At 47.3% G+C, this 15,305-nt stretch overlaps 1 protein-coding gene across 1 annotated transcript; it reads left to right on the forward strand.

The window, feature by feature from the left end:
* The first annotated feature begins 599 nt into the window (after positions 1–599).
* LOC123411776 (elongation factor 1-gamma 2-like) lies at positions 600–3,579 on the forward strand. The gene is made up of 8 exons (XM_045104741.1): positions 600–714; positions 848–899; positions 1,507–1,656; positions 1,731–1,791; positions 1,877–1,929; positions 2,005–2,106; positions 2,187–2,673; positions 3,033–3,579. Exons 2-8 carry the CDS (start codon positions 891–893, stop codon positions 3,410–3,412), a joined length of 1,242 nt encoding a protein of 413 aa, XP_044960676.1. The 5' UTR covers positions 600–714; positions 848–890; the 3' UTR covers positions 3,413–3,579.
* Positions 3,580–15,305: the final 11,726 nt, after the last annotated feature.

Here is a 15,305-nt window from a genome sequence, read left to right on the forward strand (position 1 = left end):
TATTAGGTGCGCTTGGGTCGAGTGCCCTTGTGTCGTTCATGAACAAAACGTTTTTAAACTGCGAGTTGAATAACAAAAATTAGAGGTTTTTTTTTTATAAAAATACCGTGGTGGGTTTTTCGACGGGTAGGTATAGATATAGATTAGGGAGAGATCAGGGAGAGAAATGCAGTGACTTGGTTCTTAATGGGCTTCGGTCACACGCCAAGTTTTCCAACAGGAATCTCGCTCTAAAAAAAAAAGTTTTCCAACAGGAAGAACCATAGAATCCGAGGGACGGATATGCCATCGTACGTGGAAGGCCGGTGTTACTCCAAAAAAGGAAAACCGTGAAAAGCCGGAGTATCCCCCACGCAAAACTCTCCGCGGACGGCGTGACCCTCGCCAGCCCGTTCGGTTTCCGTGGCACGCACGCACGGACCGATCCTACAGGGACCCGACACAGGCTCCAAGAAAACCCAGGGGGCCAACACGAAAACAACCGCCCGCCCATCGCCCCCCATTCCTCGAACCATCCCGTCCGTCCAATCGTCCCATCCCGCCATCGGGACCCTCCGTTCCGCAACCCTAGAAAGCCCCGGAGCTCCCTCTCCCCTCCCCACTCCCCCCGCGCCGCCATAAATCCGCGACCCCGTCCCCTTTCTAAACCCCTCTCCTTCCTCACCCTCGGCCGTTGAGGTTTCCGCCGCGATCTCGTCTCGATCCACACGCGCGGTAAGATCCCGAACCTCCTCCCTACTCCCCCCTCCCCCATCTCGACCCCTCTCCCTTCCCTCCTCGCCTGCCCGTGGTGATTCCCGGTCGAGCTCACCGTTTTCCCGTGGTGTTTCCTTTCCCGTCTGTGCAGATCTGAGATTTGGAATCGGGCGAGGCCTGCAGCTCCTGCCGACATGGCGCTCGTGAGTCTCTCATCCCGCCTCGTAGATTTCGTTGTTTGCTTCTGTATGGTTGTGTCGTTTAGGGTTGCATGCGAGTCGGTGTTGGTCCGATTTGAGTTCTGTCGAGCCACTCCGATTTGGGCCGCGCTTGATTCGCGGTTGGCTGGTTCTGATGCTTGACGCGGGTCGATATGTTTATGCATGTGTAACGTCTCCGAGGGATGCGGTTCGCGGGTCCTGGATGTGTGATTTTTAGGATTCTGATCCAATTATCGATTTCGTTGCTGGCGCTGGATCGATGGCCCGTTTACTCGTTTTAATATTTGGTCATAGGGTCGTAGATTTGTGTATGATCATGCGCTAGTCTGACAGGTCTCCAGGATGTCAGTTGTTCATAAATTTGCGAATTCTTGAGCTTTTGAGCCGCTGTAATTTGTATGTGACCGCTTCTGAATAGATTTAGGTGACTTTTTTTGTTACCCGAGGGACTACTGCATCTCTGCTTCTTTCATTTAGCTTAGCTTGCTGGTCTACATAAGTTTGATCTGCTTTTGCTTGTATGATCAAGTGACCTTATATCCTATGTTTGTCCATTGTTCTGAATATGTCTTCTGCTTTATCCATTTAGGTTTTGCATTCGGGCAGCGGCAACAAGAATGCCTTCAAGGCACTTATTGCTGCAGAGTACTGTGGGGTCAAGGTTGAGCTGCCCAAGAACTTTGAGATGGGTGTATCAAACAAAACCCCTGAATTCATCAAGATGAATCCCCTTGGGAAGGTACATCGCTTAGACTCACAGATTAGTTCAATATACAGTGAGTCAGAGTGCAAGGAACTAATAATTATTTGCAGGTCCCTGTTCTTGAGACTCCTGATGGTGCTGTTTTTGAGAGCAATGCTATTGCACGCTATGGTACTTATTTTACCTTTTTTGAATCAATCCTTGCTACTGATTCCACAGTGCCTAAATTGAACACTGATTTATTTTCTTCCTTCAGTTGCTCGCTCAAAGGGTGACAACCTGCTTTGGGGTGGTTCTCTTATTGAATATGTGAGTTATATAACAAGTACTCCTATACTTGTAGCTTAGCAAGCATCCGTGCTTATTTGTTGATAATTCTTGCAGGCACGTGTTGAGCAATGGATGGACTTCGCTGCCACAGAGGTTGATCCCAATATCGCAAGGTGGTTGTACCCAAGGCTTGGTTATGCGCCTTTCAATGCCCAGGTTAGTGTACTGATTAGATATCAGAATTCTCTATGTCCAAGCATTAGAAAGGTGCAAGATTCTAACATTTACCTTTGCAGTCTGAGGAATTCGGCATTGCTGGATTAAAGAGGGCACTTGAAGCATTGAACACACACCTGGCGTCAAACACATTCCTTGTTGGACATTCTGTCACTCTGGCTGATATTGTCATGACATGCAACCTCTACCATGGTTTTGCCCGGATCTTGACCAAGACTTTCACATCCGAGTTCCCTCATGTTGAGAGGTACTTCTGGACCATGGTTAACCAGCCTAACTTCAAGAAGGTCATTGGTGATTTCAAGCAGGCAGAGGTTGTACCATCTGTTCAGAAGAAGGCTGCTCCTGCTAAACCAAAGGAGGCCAAGAAAGAGGCTCCCAAGGAGGCCCCAAAGCCAGCTGTGGTTGAGGCACCAGAGGAAGAGGCACCAAAGCCTAAGCCCAAGAATCCCCTTGATCTACTGCCACCGAGCAAGATGGTACTTGATGACTGGAAGAGGCTATACTCAAACACTAAGAGCAACTTCCATGATGTTGCTGTTAAAGGTATTATTTCTGCCTAATAGAATTCCAGTATGCTAATTACATGTTAGTGATGCCTTGCATTTTCTACCCTTGATGTTTGTTTAAATGTCAGTGATGCCTTGATTTCACAATATAGCAATATGATCAAACGCTGATACTTCCAAATTTCCTCTTGAGAGGATCTCATTGTCCATTCTATCTTGTTTGTTTACTTAACATTGAACATCTGTCGTATCCTTGTTATCAAAGGAGACTAGAATGTGTTGGATCTTTTGTAGCGGATATGCATTATCTCCTTGTGAAACATTTGCAGAAACCATTCTTGTTCATTCTAACCCTGATCTTAACATGTACCAAAACTCATATGGTTTATGTTTCAGGTTTCTGGGAGATGTATGACCCAGAGGGTTACTCTCTGTGGTTCTGTGACTACAAGTACCAGGAAGAGAACACTGTGTCCTACGTTACCCTGAACAAGGTCGGCGGGTTCCTGCAGCGGATGGATCTGTGCCGCAAATATGCTTTTGGCAAGATGCTCGTGATTGGTTCTGAGGCGCCCTTCAAGGTCAAGGGACTGTGGCTCTTCCGTGGGCAGGACATCCCTGAGTTTGTCATGAACGAGGTCTATGACATGGAGCTCTATGAGTGGACCAAGGTTGACCTCTCCGATGAGGCCCAGAAGAAGCGTGTTGAGGCCATGATCGAGGACCTTGAGCCGTTCGAGGGGCAGTCCTTGCTGGACGCCAAGTGCTTCAAGTGAGCGGAGCACTGCCTGGGATCGTGATGGTGGTGGCAAAGAACCTATCTAGGACTTGAAATTCAGTGTCGAAACAGTTGGTCTTTTTTTGGAAGAGTTTGCTTGTTACTCAATGGATATTTGACCTGGTGAACTGGTTAATTTTGTGCTATGCTAAGAGTTTTTGGGTATATTGGTCCTGCTGTCTCCTTATTCTGGGAGGAGCCATCTACTTATGTGAATCGTGATATTGCTGCTTATTTGTAGCCGCTAACTATTTCTGAGCAACTGAAGACATGCAAACAATGTTTTTCTTTCAGCGGGGTAGCATTATATACTGATTTGTGGGCCATTACATCAAATCTTCAGATCATGTAGAGTAATGTCTAGCCAAGAGTTTGCTACTGTAGAACAAATCCATTTTGGTAAGTCCTACACGTGGGTACTGTATCGAACTTCCACCTGTGGTAACGATCCAGCTATAGTAGGCTCGGTGAAGTCGTATCAACGTCTAAACCCAGTCATTTATTTTAGAATGGAAGGAGTATGTTCCTGGAGGACAAATATATTCTATAGAAAAAAAATACTCCCTCGGTCCTGAAACGAAGGGGTACATTTCTATTATGGGAATTTACGAGTTCGGCACTTGTAAGAAAAGAATTCTGAATGGAGTGCTTCGAGTATAAATTTTTGGGAAAAAACACTCACCCAATTTTGAAGTGTACGGGAGAGCTTTATGTAGACTGGAAGCTCCAAAAGGCTTAGGGATTTATCTAGTAAGACGATGCACACTCCTTGTGAAATGGAAATATTCATCTTCACTTTTTTGTTGCTTCATTGATCTATCACGTGGTAAAGAGAAAAGAGTGAAAGAATTGTAAACAGAGCAGACCATAGAAAAATTGATGGCCTTTTTTTTGGAGGTAGAAAATCCGTCCACCCGGTTTATTAATTTGCAAATTCTTTTTTTTATTTAGAGAAAAACATAAAGCTTAACTTTAAATTAATGAAGTCATCAACCGATTAGGATACATGAGGAGCTGATTACAAAGGCTAAAACTTGACACAAAACTGAAAGATACACGCAAATTACACTTGAGACCAAGAGCTACAAGGAGCACAACAACAAATGCCAGGTCAAGCCGTCGGAGTCCCAAACACAGCTAGAACAATAGTGCAGATGCCAACCGGAAACGTCAATGGACGCAGATGGGAGAAGCTAAACCGCATGGAGAGAATATCCGCTCTGCCATCGACCCAAGGGAGCCGATGTTGGAGATAGACCACAATCTCCACCTCGTCCATGTCATGCCACTACACGGGGACGCCGTACACCGGCCAACGACCCACAAGGGTACCAGACAGAAGTCGTTGAAGGATTACAGACCATCCAACTCGTCTCCCACACCGTCGACGACCAAGAGAGCAATGCACCACTACCACCACCAACCACGACAACCTCAACCTCCACCCACCCCTAGAATGACGCCTCCAAGGAGGACAAGGCCGCTGAAACGCCGTCGTCGTCTGACCCAAAAGGCAATTTTTTTCACTTGGGAGCGTGGGGAAGGAAGAGGGATGGTGGGATCGAGAAGCTCGACCCGCCCTCAAGAGGGATCTATCACATGAGTGTATCATTTCGAGGAATTTTAATTCGGCTGAATTATTTCAACAAGCTTGCTTGATTCTTTGGGATGAAGCTCCTATGACACATCGTTGGTGTTTCGAAGCGTTTATAGGACTTTGAAAGATGTTCTTTCTGTTGAAAATAAAGAGAATGCTTTGCTTCCTTTTGGTGGAAAAGTTGTTGTACTTTGTGGTGATTTCACGCAGACTTTACCGCTTATAGAGGGTGGCGCGAGAGATGATATCATTAATGCATCTTTGATTGTTTCTCCCTTGCGGCAGCATGTCAAGGTGTTGAAACTTCATTGCAACATGCGTCTTTGATGTTCTCGTTTATGTGATGATGAAAGAGTGGATCTTTCTGAATTTTCCGATGTTTTGGTTTATCTGATGATGAAAGAGTGGATCTTTCTGAATTTTCTGAATGGGTGCTGGGTATTGGCACTGGATCTGTTGTTGGTGCACTAAAGACTGTGGTCCCTAGTGTCCCAGACTTGTGGACGAGCGCAAAGAGCCCTTGCACGCTGGGCATGGCAGGACCCAGACAAGATACAACCCCCAAGTTTACCAAGGCCTAGGCAAGCCTTACTTGCCGGGAAGATAACCAAGGCCACGTCCATTTGGTGGGCATGATGAACTCACCAAGTACAAGACCTCGGCAAGCCTCCCTTGCCGGGATGACGACCGAAGCCCCCGGCAAGCCTCCCTTGCCGGGATAACGGGGCTAGGAACTAGAGGGCGACCGCCCTTGCCACAGTGCCGCCGCCCCCCAAGTTCCAGCGCATTCCGCATGCGCCAGCGCAGTGTCCAGGTGTCGAAACACCTGGATACATGTCTTCACCAGCATATCACTGACTAGGACAAGACGTGCATTTAATGCACCTAACGGCGGTAGATGGATAAGCACCGCTCTAGGTTCACTGTAACTTCTTGTGAACCTACCACCGAGCACTGTAGGTGACCCCTTTGCCTATAAAAGGAGGCCCTTAGCTCATTCACATAGGGTTAGACTCTTTGGACATTGGCCCAGAAGAAGGTTATCAACAGTCACTGTAACGATCAACGACAAAACGCTTAATAGAAACCAGACAAGCAGGACGTAGGGTTTTACGCGTAAGCGGCCCGAACCTGGGTAAAAAGGCTTGCTGGGTGCTGATCGTTAGCTGTGCTCTTGACGTCACTTTTCCCCGCCCAACGATCACAAGGGTTTCACGTTGATTCCCATAGGTGTCGACCAAGCACCGCCGACATCTTCGGCGCACCAGGTAGGGGGTGAGGAGTTGTGCGTGAATCAGAGCAAACTCAACACCAGATTCTTTGAAGTTTGGGCGCTACGCCGCGTTCCCCCGGAAATGGGGTACCGCAGCGGACGCTTTGTTCTGCTATGGCTTCCCAAGGCATGCGCGAGCGCGGGGCAGGGAGGGAGAGGCTCCAAAGGCGGCGCCGTTAGGCCGATGCGTCGCTTGGGGCCAACGCGCAGCTGTCGAGGGCGTGCCTGAGCGCTTCACAGAGGCCTCGGTGCATACTCCGGCGGACGCACCTCTGCAGAGTGATGCATAGTCGTTGAGGATGCGCCACACGGTCCCGAAGCCCCGGCGCGCACTCCAGTGCGAGTGTTGCGCCCCTCAGAGCGTCACATCGTCGCCCAAAGACGTGCTCGGGGGCTCCGCAAGCACAACCTAGCAAGAGAAAAGCAAAGGGGTTACACCCTGGCCACCTTTTTTTCCAAACGACGGTCACGGACCGTCGGCAAGAAGACTTTGCTGGAGGGAAAGGCCGCGAGGAGCGGTGATTCCCTGGTTGCCGAGGGCTCCGACGCCGTGGCAAAAGACTCAAGCGCCACACAAGCGCGACGTGAGCAGATAAGTTTTTAAGTTTGAGATTCAGATCCGAAGTAGATAGATTCTTTGTTTTTTCCCTTTGAAAGTTTCCAATCTTTGTGTGTGGAGTTTGCGCATACTGGGACCTTTCCAAAGATCAGTGCACCTTGTCTTTGTTTCGAACTCGTTCAAACGACCTGAACGGCCACAGAGCGCCTTCAAACAGTTGCGAACCTGATCAACAGAGCAAGAGGCTACGTAGCACCCGATCTCGTCTCAAGCTGCGCTTGGCGATTTCCATGGTTGCACTGAACGCGACAAGGAGCCTTGCCGGTAGTTGCCGGCAAGGTCCCAGATTATGCAAAGAAGAATCATACAAAGAACAGAATCGAGAAAAGGGAAAACAATCTTTTCATTCATTTGTTTGGGATATTCTCGAACATATTACATGGATGATATGATCCACTCTAACCTCAAGCTACTGTCTTTGGCAAGGAACTACGTTCGCCGAACTGGAGTTCAGGAAGACATGGAGCGGCCCTGCGTGCGATCCAAGCTGGTTCCTTCGGGACCAGCATTGCGCGGAGGAGAACGAAGCCCGAAGAGATGGAGGAGCAAAAGGCCGGGCGCTGACGGGAAGATGAGGTAGCTCCGGTCGGTCCGGTGCGGGAGGGAGCGAGCGGCAGACTGACGACGATGATACGGTCGACGGTTAGCCCGAGGGCAGGTCCCCGTCTGCAGACAATGTGTGCAGGGGGCCTGACCCGCTTCCGCTGTCGTCATCATCCGTCCCTTCCTCGCCACTCCCACGCGAGGAAGGGCTTTCAGTCTCGCTCGAGCTCTCTTCGTAGCAGCCGAGATGCTGTAACGAGGAAGGGTTAGACTCTTTGGACATTGGCCTAGAAGAAGGTTATCACCAGTCACTGTAACGATCAACGACAAAACGCTTAATAGAAACCAAACAACCAGGACGTAGGGTTTTACGCGTAAGCGGCCCGAACCTGGGTAAAAAGGCTTGCCGGGTGCTGATCGTTAGCTCTGCTGTTGACGTCACCTTTCCCCGCCCTACGATCACAAGGGTTTTACGTTGATTCCCATAGGTGTCGACCAAGCACCGCTGACATCTGTTCCTATGCATTGTAAGCGTGACGAGTCTATGCCATCTTGGATTCATATACCTCATGATTTGTTACTTCGGCCTACGGCAGATAATATGCAGCTATTGTTGATTATGTTTATGATTCATTTTTTCTTTATTATGATGATACATAATATTTATCTAGCCGAGCTATTATTTGTCCTACCAACATTATGGTGGATGAATTTCTAGACCTGTTCTTAGACTTGCCATAGTCTGAATTAGCCGAGTATGGATGCATATTTTTCCATTTGCTGATCAATGGATAAAATTTATCTACCTACTTCGACTATTAAAGTGACACTCCATGGCCATTTTGCGTTAAGAAAAATTGCATACGTATTTTCGTTCCATTATCCTTCCATTATATGGTCTCTATTGTATAGATTTTATCACATGTAGTGAATTGACATACACGGTTTAGAATTCCATTAATAATGGTCTATAAAGTCTTCAGAAAGAGCACACATTTTCATTTCCATTCAGGTTTTTTTATCAACGGATTATCCTTCCATTTCTCATTCTTCCGCTACTCATTTATGCATATAACCTTTTATATTATAGATTGGTTTGTGGATTAGAGAAAAGGAAAGCCCTGGCAAGCTAAGTTTTCTCTCTTTCAGAATGTATATATGACCATTGATTTGGATTATATATTTTTACCTATGTTGCTAACCATATGCAATAGTGTATATTCTTTAAAAGGAATATGTCACTACTCGAATTCAGTTATTTGCCGTCTGCCAGATCTTTACCATCTGCTGGCTGATGGCAAAGAGTGTCTTTGCCGTCAGCTTCCACAAAGCGGACGACAAAGAGCTAGCTGATGGCATAGAACTTATTTTCCATCAGTCACTTCTTTACCGTCAGCCGCAGACGGCAAAGCGCCGCACAGCAAACGGCAAAGCTACAGGTGGGGGCCCACCTGACTACGGGGATGGTAGGTCAAACTGGAATCACTTCTTTGCCGTCTGCGGCTGACGGCAAAGAGCCGCACAAGAGACGACAAAGCTACCGGTGGGGACCACGTGAATGCGGGGACGTTAGGGCGAACTGGGATCTCTTCTTTGCCGTCAGCCGCGGACGGCAAAGAGCCGCCAGCAGACGCCAAAGAGCTAACGTCAGTAATGATTCTTTGCCCCCACCCGGCCCCTCTCTCTCACTCACTCACACCGACCCCTCTCTTCCACTCCGCTCCCCGACGCCCACCACCGCCACCACCATCGCCTCCCCACTGGCGCTGTTGCGCCGTCGCCCCACCGCCCCCGGCGCCGCCCCGGTGCCCCACAGCCCCGGCGCCGCCGCCCCATCGCCCCCGGCGCCGCCCCGCCGCCCCAACACCGCCGCCGCCGCCGCACGGCGTCCGACAGCCCCCAACGCCCCGGCACCCCAACGCGCACGATGCCCCAGCCGCCCCCGCCGGTGAGCCCCCTTTCTTATGGTTAGGTTAGTTTTTCCTTATTTTTATTTATGTTAAATTAGTTAGGTTAGTTTTTTAGTTTATTAGGTTTAGGTTAGTTAGTTAGCTTGTTAAATTAGTTAGGTTAGTTAGTTAGCTTGGTTAGTTAGGTTAGTTAGCTAGCTTAATAGAAAGAAGAGGAAGAAGAAGAAGAAGAGGAGGAGGAGAAGAGGAGAAGAGGAGGAGGAGGAGGAGGAGGAGAAGAAGAGGAGAAGAAAAAAAATAAGAAGGAGAATAAGAAAAGAAGAAGAGAAGAAGATAAGAAGAGAAGAAGAAGAAAAGAAGAAGAGAAGAAGAAAAAAAAGAAGGAGAAGAAGAGAAAAAAGAAGAAAAGAAGAATAAGTAGACGAAGAGGATAAAGAAAAATTGAAATAGAAATAAGAGGAAGAAGAAGAAGAAGAGGAGGAAGAAGAGGAGTTAGAAGAGGAGGAGGAGGAGGAGGAGAAGAAGAAGAAGAAGAAGAAGAAGAGAAGAGGAGAAGAAATAGGAAAAATGAAAGGATGGAAGAAGAAGAAGAAGAGAAGAAGGAGAAGGAGGAGGAGGAGAAGGAGCCCTCCTTCTTCTTCTCCTTCTTTTCTCCTCCTGCCGGCAGAAGAAGAAGAGAAGAAGAAGAAGAAGAAGAAGAAGAAGAAAAGGAAGAAGAGGAAAAAAGAATCGACCGAAGTAGAAAATGACACCCTAACACCGTGACACGATGCCCCGACACCCCGACACGACGCCCCGACACGACATCCTGACACCCCAGCACGAAATTCTGCGCAACTGTTAATACGCTGTATATTTGTGTTAGGTCGTATATTTTTCAATTTTATTAATGAACACAAAATATTTGTGTTGATCGGGTGGATTTACATGTGACAGTTGTCTCGTCGCTGTGAGGTATGCCGTGCGAAGACCTCCCCATGCATTCTACGAGCTCCCCCCATTCGTGGGTCAGTACAAATGTCATCTCCTCCTCGCCCCTTCATTTACTGTGGGTCGGTTTTTGGATGAAACTTGCTAGATGTAGGTAATTAAATTAATTTATCAGTATGCGTGACCAGTATGCGTCTCCCGTTCGAAAGGGTTATAGTTATAAATATGCATGCATTTGCTTATATTTATAACCGTGATTCTTTCGAATTGTCCAACGTTATTCATGGACAACCCGAGTATGTGTAGATTGGGCTCGTTTTCCCATATGCTTTCTTCCGGATCCGATGCATAATTTCGTCAGTGCCTCCCTGTTGTTCTTCGGATACACATCCTCTCTGTTTATTGCGGAGACGTGTATCAGGAGAACAACATGGAGGTGCTGCCAATTTTTTTTATTGAATCCGGAGTAGAGCATGGGAAAACGAACCCAATCTACACATACTCGGGTGGGATTAGGACCTATCTTTACCTATTAGCGTGTCGATTGCATGGACGTAATAAAAATGGTGAACTTGATTAACTGATGAATATATATGCTAAATTATATATAAATATATTTCTTGTGTATTTAGTAGCTAGGCAAGATGAGTGATCGTGCGTCGATGTACACCGGTCACCCTAGTCAGAAAGAGATGACGAAAGAATGGTTTCTAAAAACCAAGGAATTTGTGAAAGCCGCATTTGCAAATGGTGAGGAAAGGAACTATTGCCCCTGTCCTGGATGCGACAACTATAAAAAGACAACAGAGGCTGTAATGATTAAACACCTACAGAGGAGGGGTTTTAAGCCTAATTATAAAGTGTGGACATTTCATGGTGAGTCTATACAATGCACCAGAGCTGAGGTTGTCCGTCATCGCACCGACGAGCATGGTACCGGGATCGAAGACATGATGCAAGACTTTGATGATGCTCGGGATTCGGAAGATGAGATGGAGGAATCTGCAAAGGCCTTCTATGAAATGTTGGAGTCTTCAAAACGTCCTCTCCATGAGCACACCGAGCTTTGTTAGCTGGATGCAATTACACAAGTAATGGCTCCGAAGGCTTAGTTCAACTTGGTAAGAGAAAGCTACAACGCAATGATGACACTATTTGGACGCTTCCTACCCAAAGGCCATGTCATGCCTGCAAACCTGTACCAGTCAGACAAAATACTTCGTGTACTTAAGATGCCCTATGAGAAGATAGATGCATGTGAGAAAGGATGTGTCTTATTTGGGAAGGAATATACACACTTGGACTATTGTCCCAATTGCGAGTCTTGCAGGTATCTTGTGGTAGACAACGGTATGGGTGAGAAGAGTCAGACCAAAATCGCAGTTAGTGTCCTTTGATATATGCCAATCGTACCAAGGCTTCAACGTCTTTTCATGGTTGAAGAGACAGCCAGACAGATGACATGGCACAAATTGGGAAAAAGAACCAAACTAGATGCGGATGGGAATAAGATGGCGGTACACACATCAGGCGGGGAAGGGTGGAAACATTTCGATTGATTGCATCATGATAAAGCGGCAGATCCAAGGAATCCTCGAGTCTGCGCCGCCACGGATGATTTTAATCCCTTCGGCATGACGGCAACCCAATGCAGTTGTTGGCCTGTATTTGTGATTCCACTCAATCCCCCCCGGGCAGATTATGTAAAGAAAGAACATATTTCTGATGTTGATAATTCCAGGGCCCAATTATCCGGGGAAGAATATGAATGTGTACCTGCAACCGCTTAAGGATGAATTAGAAGAAGTTTGGGATAATGGGGTCAAGACATACGATGCCGCTAGAAAACAAAACTTCAAAATGCAGGTGTGGTACATGTACTCTATGCATGACTTGCCGACGTATGCGCTATTCTGTGGATGGTGTGTGCATGGAAGGTTCCCGTGCCCCCAATGCAAGGCAACTCTTCAGTTTCATTGGTTGCAGGAGGGTCGGAAGTATTCTTGCTTTGACTTGCATAGACAGTTCCTGGATCCTGACCATCAGTTCAAAAAAGACAAGAAGAACTTTACCAAAGGTAAAGTTGTCAAAAACTTGGCACCACCTGCGTTGACAGGCCAACAGATCCTGGATCAGTTAAACGCCCTCGAGTCTGATCCAGAGCGTCCAGGGTATTTCAAGTCATGCTTTTGGAATTTGCCTTACTTCAAAGACCTCCTTCTTCCACACAATATCGACATGATGCACACTGAAAAGAATATCGAAGAGGCTATTTTTGGTACATTGTTCGACATAGATGGGAAGACAAAGAATAATACTAAGGCTAGAGTCGATCAAGAGACACTATGTTACAGACCGTTACAAAACATGCGAGAAGGCAAAGGAAAGCAGAAGTGGTCGAAGCCAAAGGCCTGGTTCAATCTTGGAAGGTCAGGTATGAGGGAAATTATCTTGTGGGTCAAAATGCACCTGATGTTCCCCGATGGGTATGTAGCGAATCTAAAGAGGGGAGCGAGTCTTGAAAAATTAAAAATCTTTGGTCTCAAGAGTCATGATTGGCACATATGGCTAGAGCGAGTAATGCCGGTGATGTTACGTGGCTTTATTCCTGAGTATGAATGACTAGTACTGGCGGAGCTGAGCTATTTCTTTCATGTTCATTGTGCAAAAGAATTGTCGCCTGCGTGGTAGATGACATGGAGGAGTTTGCACCGGAGTTGCTGTGCAAGTTAGAGAAGATCTTTCCGCCGGGCTTCTTTAATCCAATGCAGCATTTGATTTTACATCTACCGACCGAGGCAAGATTGGGTGGGCCCGTGCAAAATCGTTGGTGCTATGCAACTGAGAGGATGTAGAAGACGCTTCGAGCTAAATGTAAAAATAAGCGTAGAATTGAAGCATCGATGGCTGAGGCATTCATTACTGAGGAGGTGGCAAACTTTGTGACAGCACACTACGAAGCCAAAAATTATCATTTGCATAATCTGAAGCCTCGGCACAATGATGGAGACCCTAAAAAAGGTGGATCGAACCTCAGCCTATTCAAAGGGAAGCTCGCACCAGCCAGTGCTTCGAACCAATAACGTTGGATGTCGAAGAATGGCGGAACATTTTGTTGTATATCTTCAACAACCTAACAGAAGTGCGTCCGTACATCGAGTAAGTTCTCGACACATTTTCTCGTAACTTCTAATTCCTTTGAACTGCTCTTATTCCCGGATATTTCATACAACCGATACGTCACCAAATTCTCGGATGGAGCGGTGATCCAAACTGATTCTGTTGAAGAGTATGAGCTTCTGGCAAAGAGAGGAGGCGGCTATCCCGGTTTCATCTCTTGGTTCAAATAAACGGTAATTATCAATAATGGACCATTTCATTTCTTGGTCTAATTTGCGGCTAATGCAACAATCATTTCGTAGTAAACTTGTAGGCTAATTCAAGAGTCTATGGATGCCGAATTGAGACAAGCCGCTAATGGTTTTGACTATAAGGTCCGTTCATTTGAGAAATACAACATCAACGGGTATCTCTTTCGTACCTTTGGCAAAGAGCTATCTATGCCCGACCGGAAATCTACAAATTGTGGTGTCTCTGCTATCGGTGAAGGTGTTATCGAGTATTATGGAAGAGTTGAAGCAATTTATGAACTTCAATTCTATGGTGAAAACCCACCGAACGTCGTAGTCTTCAAATGTTATTGGTTCCAGCCGAAGGAGACTAGAAGGACTCATGAACATATAGGACTAGTCGAAATCAATCCAAACACCCATTTAGATGTTCCCGATGTCTATATTACGGCTCAAAAGGTGACCCAAGTTTTCTATCTACCGTGGGCATATGCCAAACTGATAAGAATATGGAAGGTTGGCATGTTGTTTATGAAGTGCCGCCACGTGTTAGACCACCTCTCCCAAATGAACAGGATTATGAACCTCACATTAACCCAGACACATATGATGGGGAATTCTTCCAAGAAACACGTCTTTCCAAGAAACGTTTCAAGAACCGCCGTGCTTCACCCCAGAACATGGAAGTAGACAGCGACGATGAATCCGACTTCACCCCTGAGCCGGAACCAGCACAGCTGGAACTAGAAGAGGTTACTGATGCGGATGACCTGTCAATGCTTGACCGATTACGAAAAGGCCTTCCACAACTTCATGCCGTTGAACCCGATGAGCACGTCATCCATGAATACATGCGTGATACTGATGATGATGATGCATTTATTGATGATGATTATTAGTTTGTAAGATTCCCAACTTAAATTATATATGTACATATTATTATTCATGTCAGTTATTCAATTTTTTTATGTTTTACTAATTTCTTTTAATCTTTATCATGGCAGGTCAGCAGGTGTTGAAAGATGGTGGGTGCGGGTCCAGATCGCTCGACGGGTTCTTCGTCGGCGGCCCGCACGAGGGTGGTACTTCCATTCCACCCCTATCTCTCCGTAGAGCCTTGGCGGACAGTCTGACGACACCATACGCGGGTGCTTCTTCGTCGGTGGCATTGCCCACTGGGAGAGGTGCTGGTCGGGTAGGGAAGAAGGGGAAGGGTACAGGGAGAGGTGGTGGCCACAGAAGAGGTAGGCGGACTGTTGCACCGTCCTCGCCACCACCACCAGTTCATTCACCGGAGCACATGACTACTATGGTGGACCCGTTTGAGTAGGAGGCTATGAGGACTCCGGTCTAGGAGCCTCGGGTGGACGGGCATTTGGCCCATGAGACTCCGGTCCAGGATCAACCTCGGGTCAAGGTGCCTTCGGCCCACAAGACTCCGGTTCCTGAGGCTACGTCCCAGGAGACTCCTGCCACACACGCTTCGTCCGACGTGGAGAGGTCAGGATGGGGTGCCTGGCCGGATCGTACCAAGGTGCCGGATTGGACCGAGGGTCCGGGTGGTTGTTCTGTTGATGGCGGGGATGAGTCTACGGATAGTGAGGGCGACGTGCAGGTGGACGGGGCCACCATGTACAAGCGTGGTAGTACACGTCTCCCGGTCGTGCCG

Source organism: Hordeum vulgare, chromosome 7H (genome assembly GCF_904849725.1).
Source record: "Hordeum vulgare subsp. vulgare chromosome 7H, MorexV3_pseudomolecules_assembly, whole genome shotgun sequence".
Taxonomy (NCBI): Eukaryota; Viridiplantae; Streptophyta; class Magnoliopsida; order Poales; family Poaceae; genus Hordeum; species Hordeum vulgare.

What these genes read in the sequence shown, in the direction of transcription:
- LOC123411776 (XM_045104741.1), top strand. An exon ending in ATGCGCCTTTCAATGCCCAG is followed by an intron (nt 2,107 to 2,186) that starts GTTAGTGTACTG and finishes TTACCTTTGCAG; the next exon opens with TCTGAGGAATTCGGCATTGC. An exon ending in CCATGATGTTGCTGTTAAAG is followed by an intron (nt 2,674 to 3,032) that starts GTATTATTTCTG and finishes TTTATGTTTCAG; the next exon opens with GTTTCTGGGAGATGTATGAC.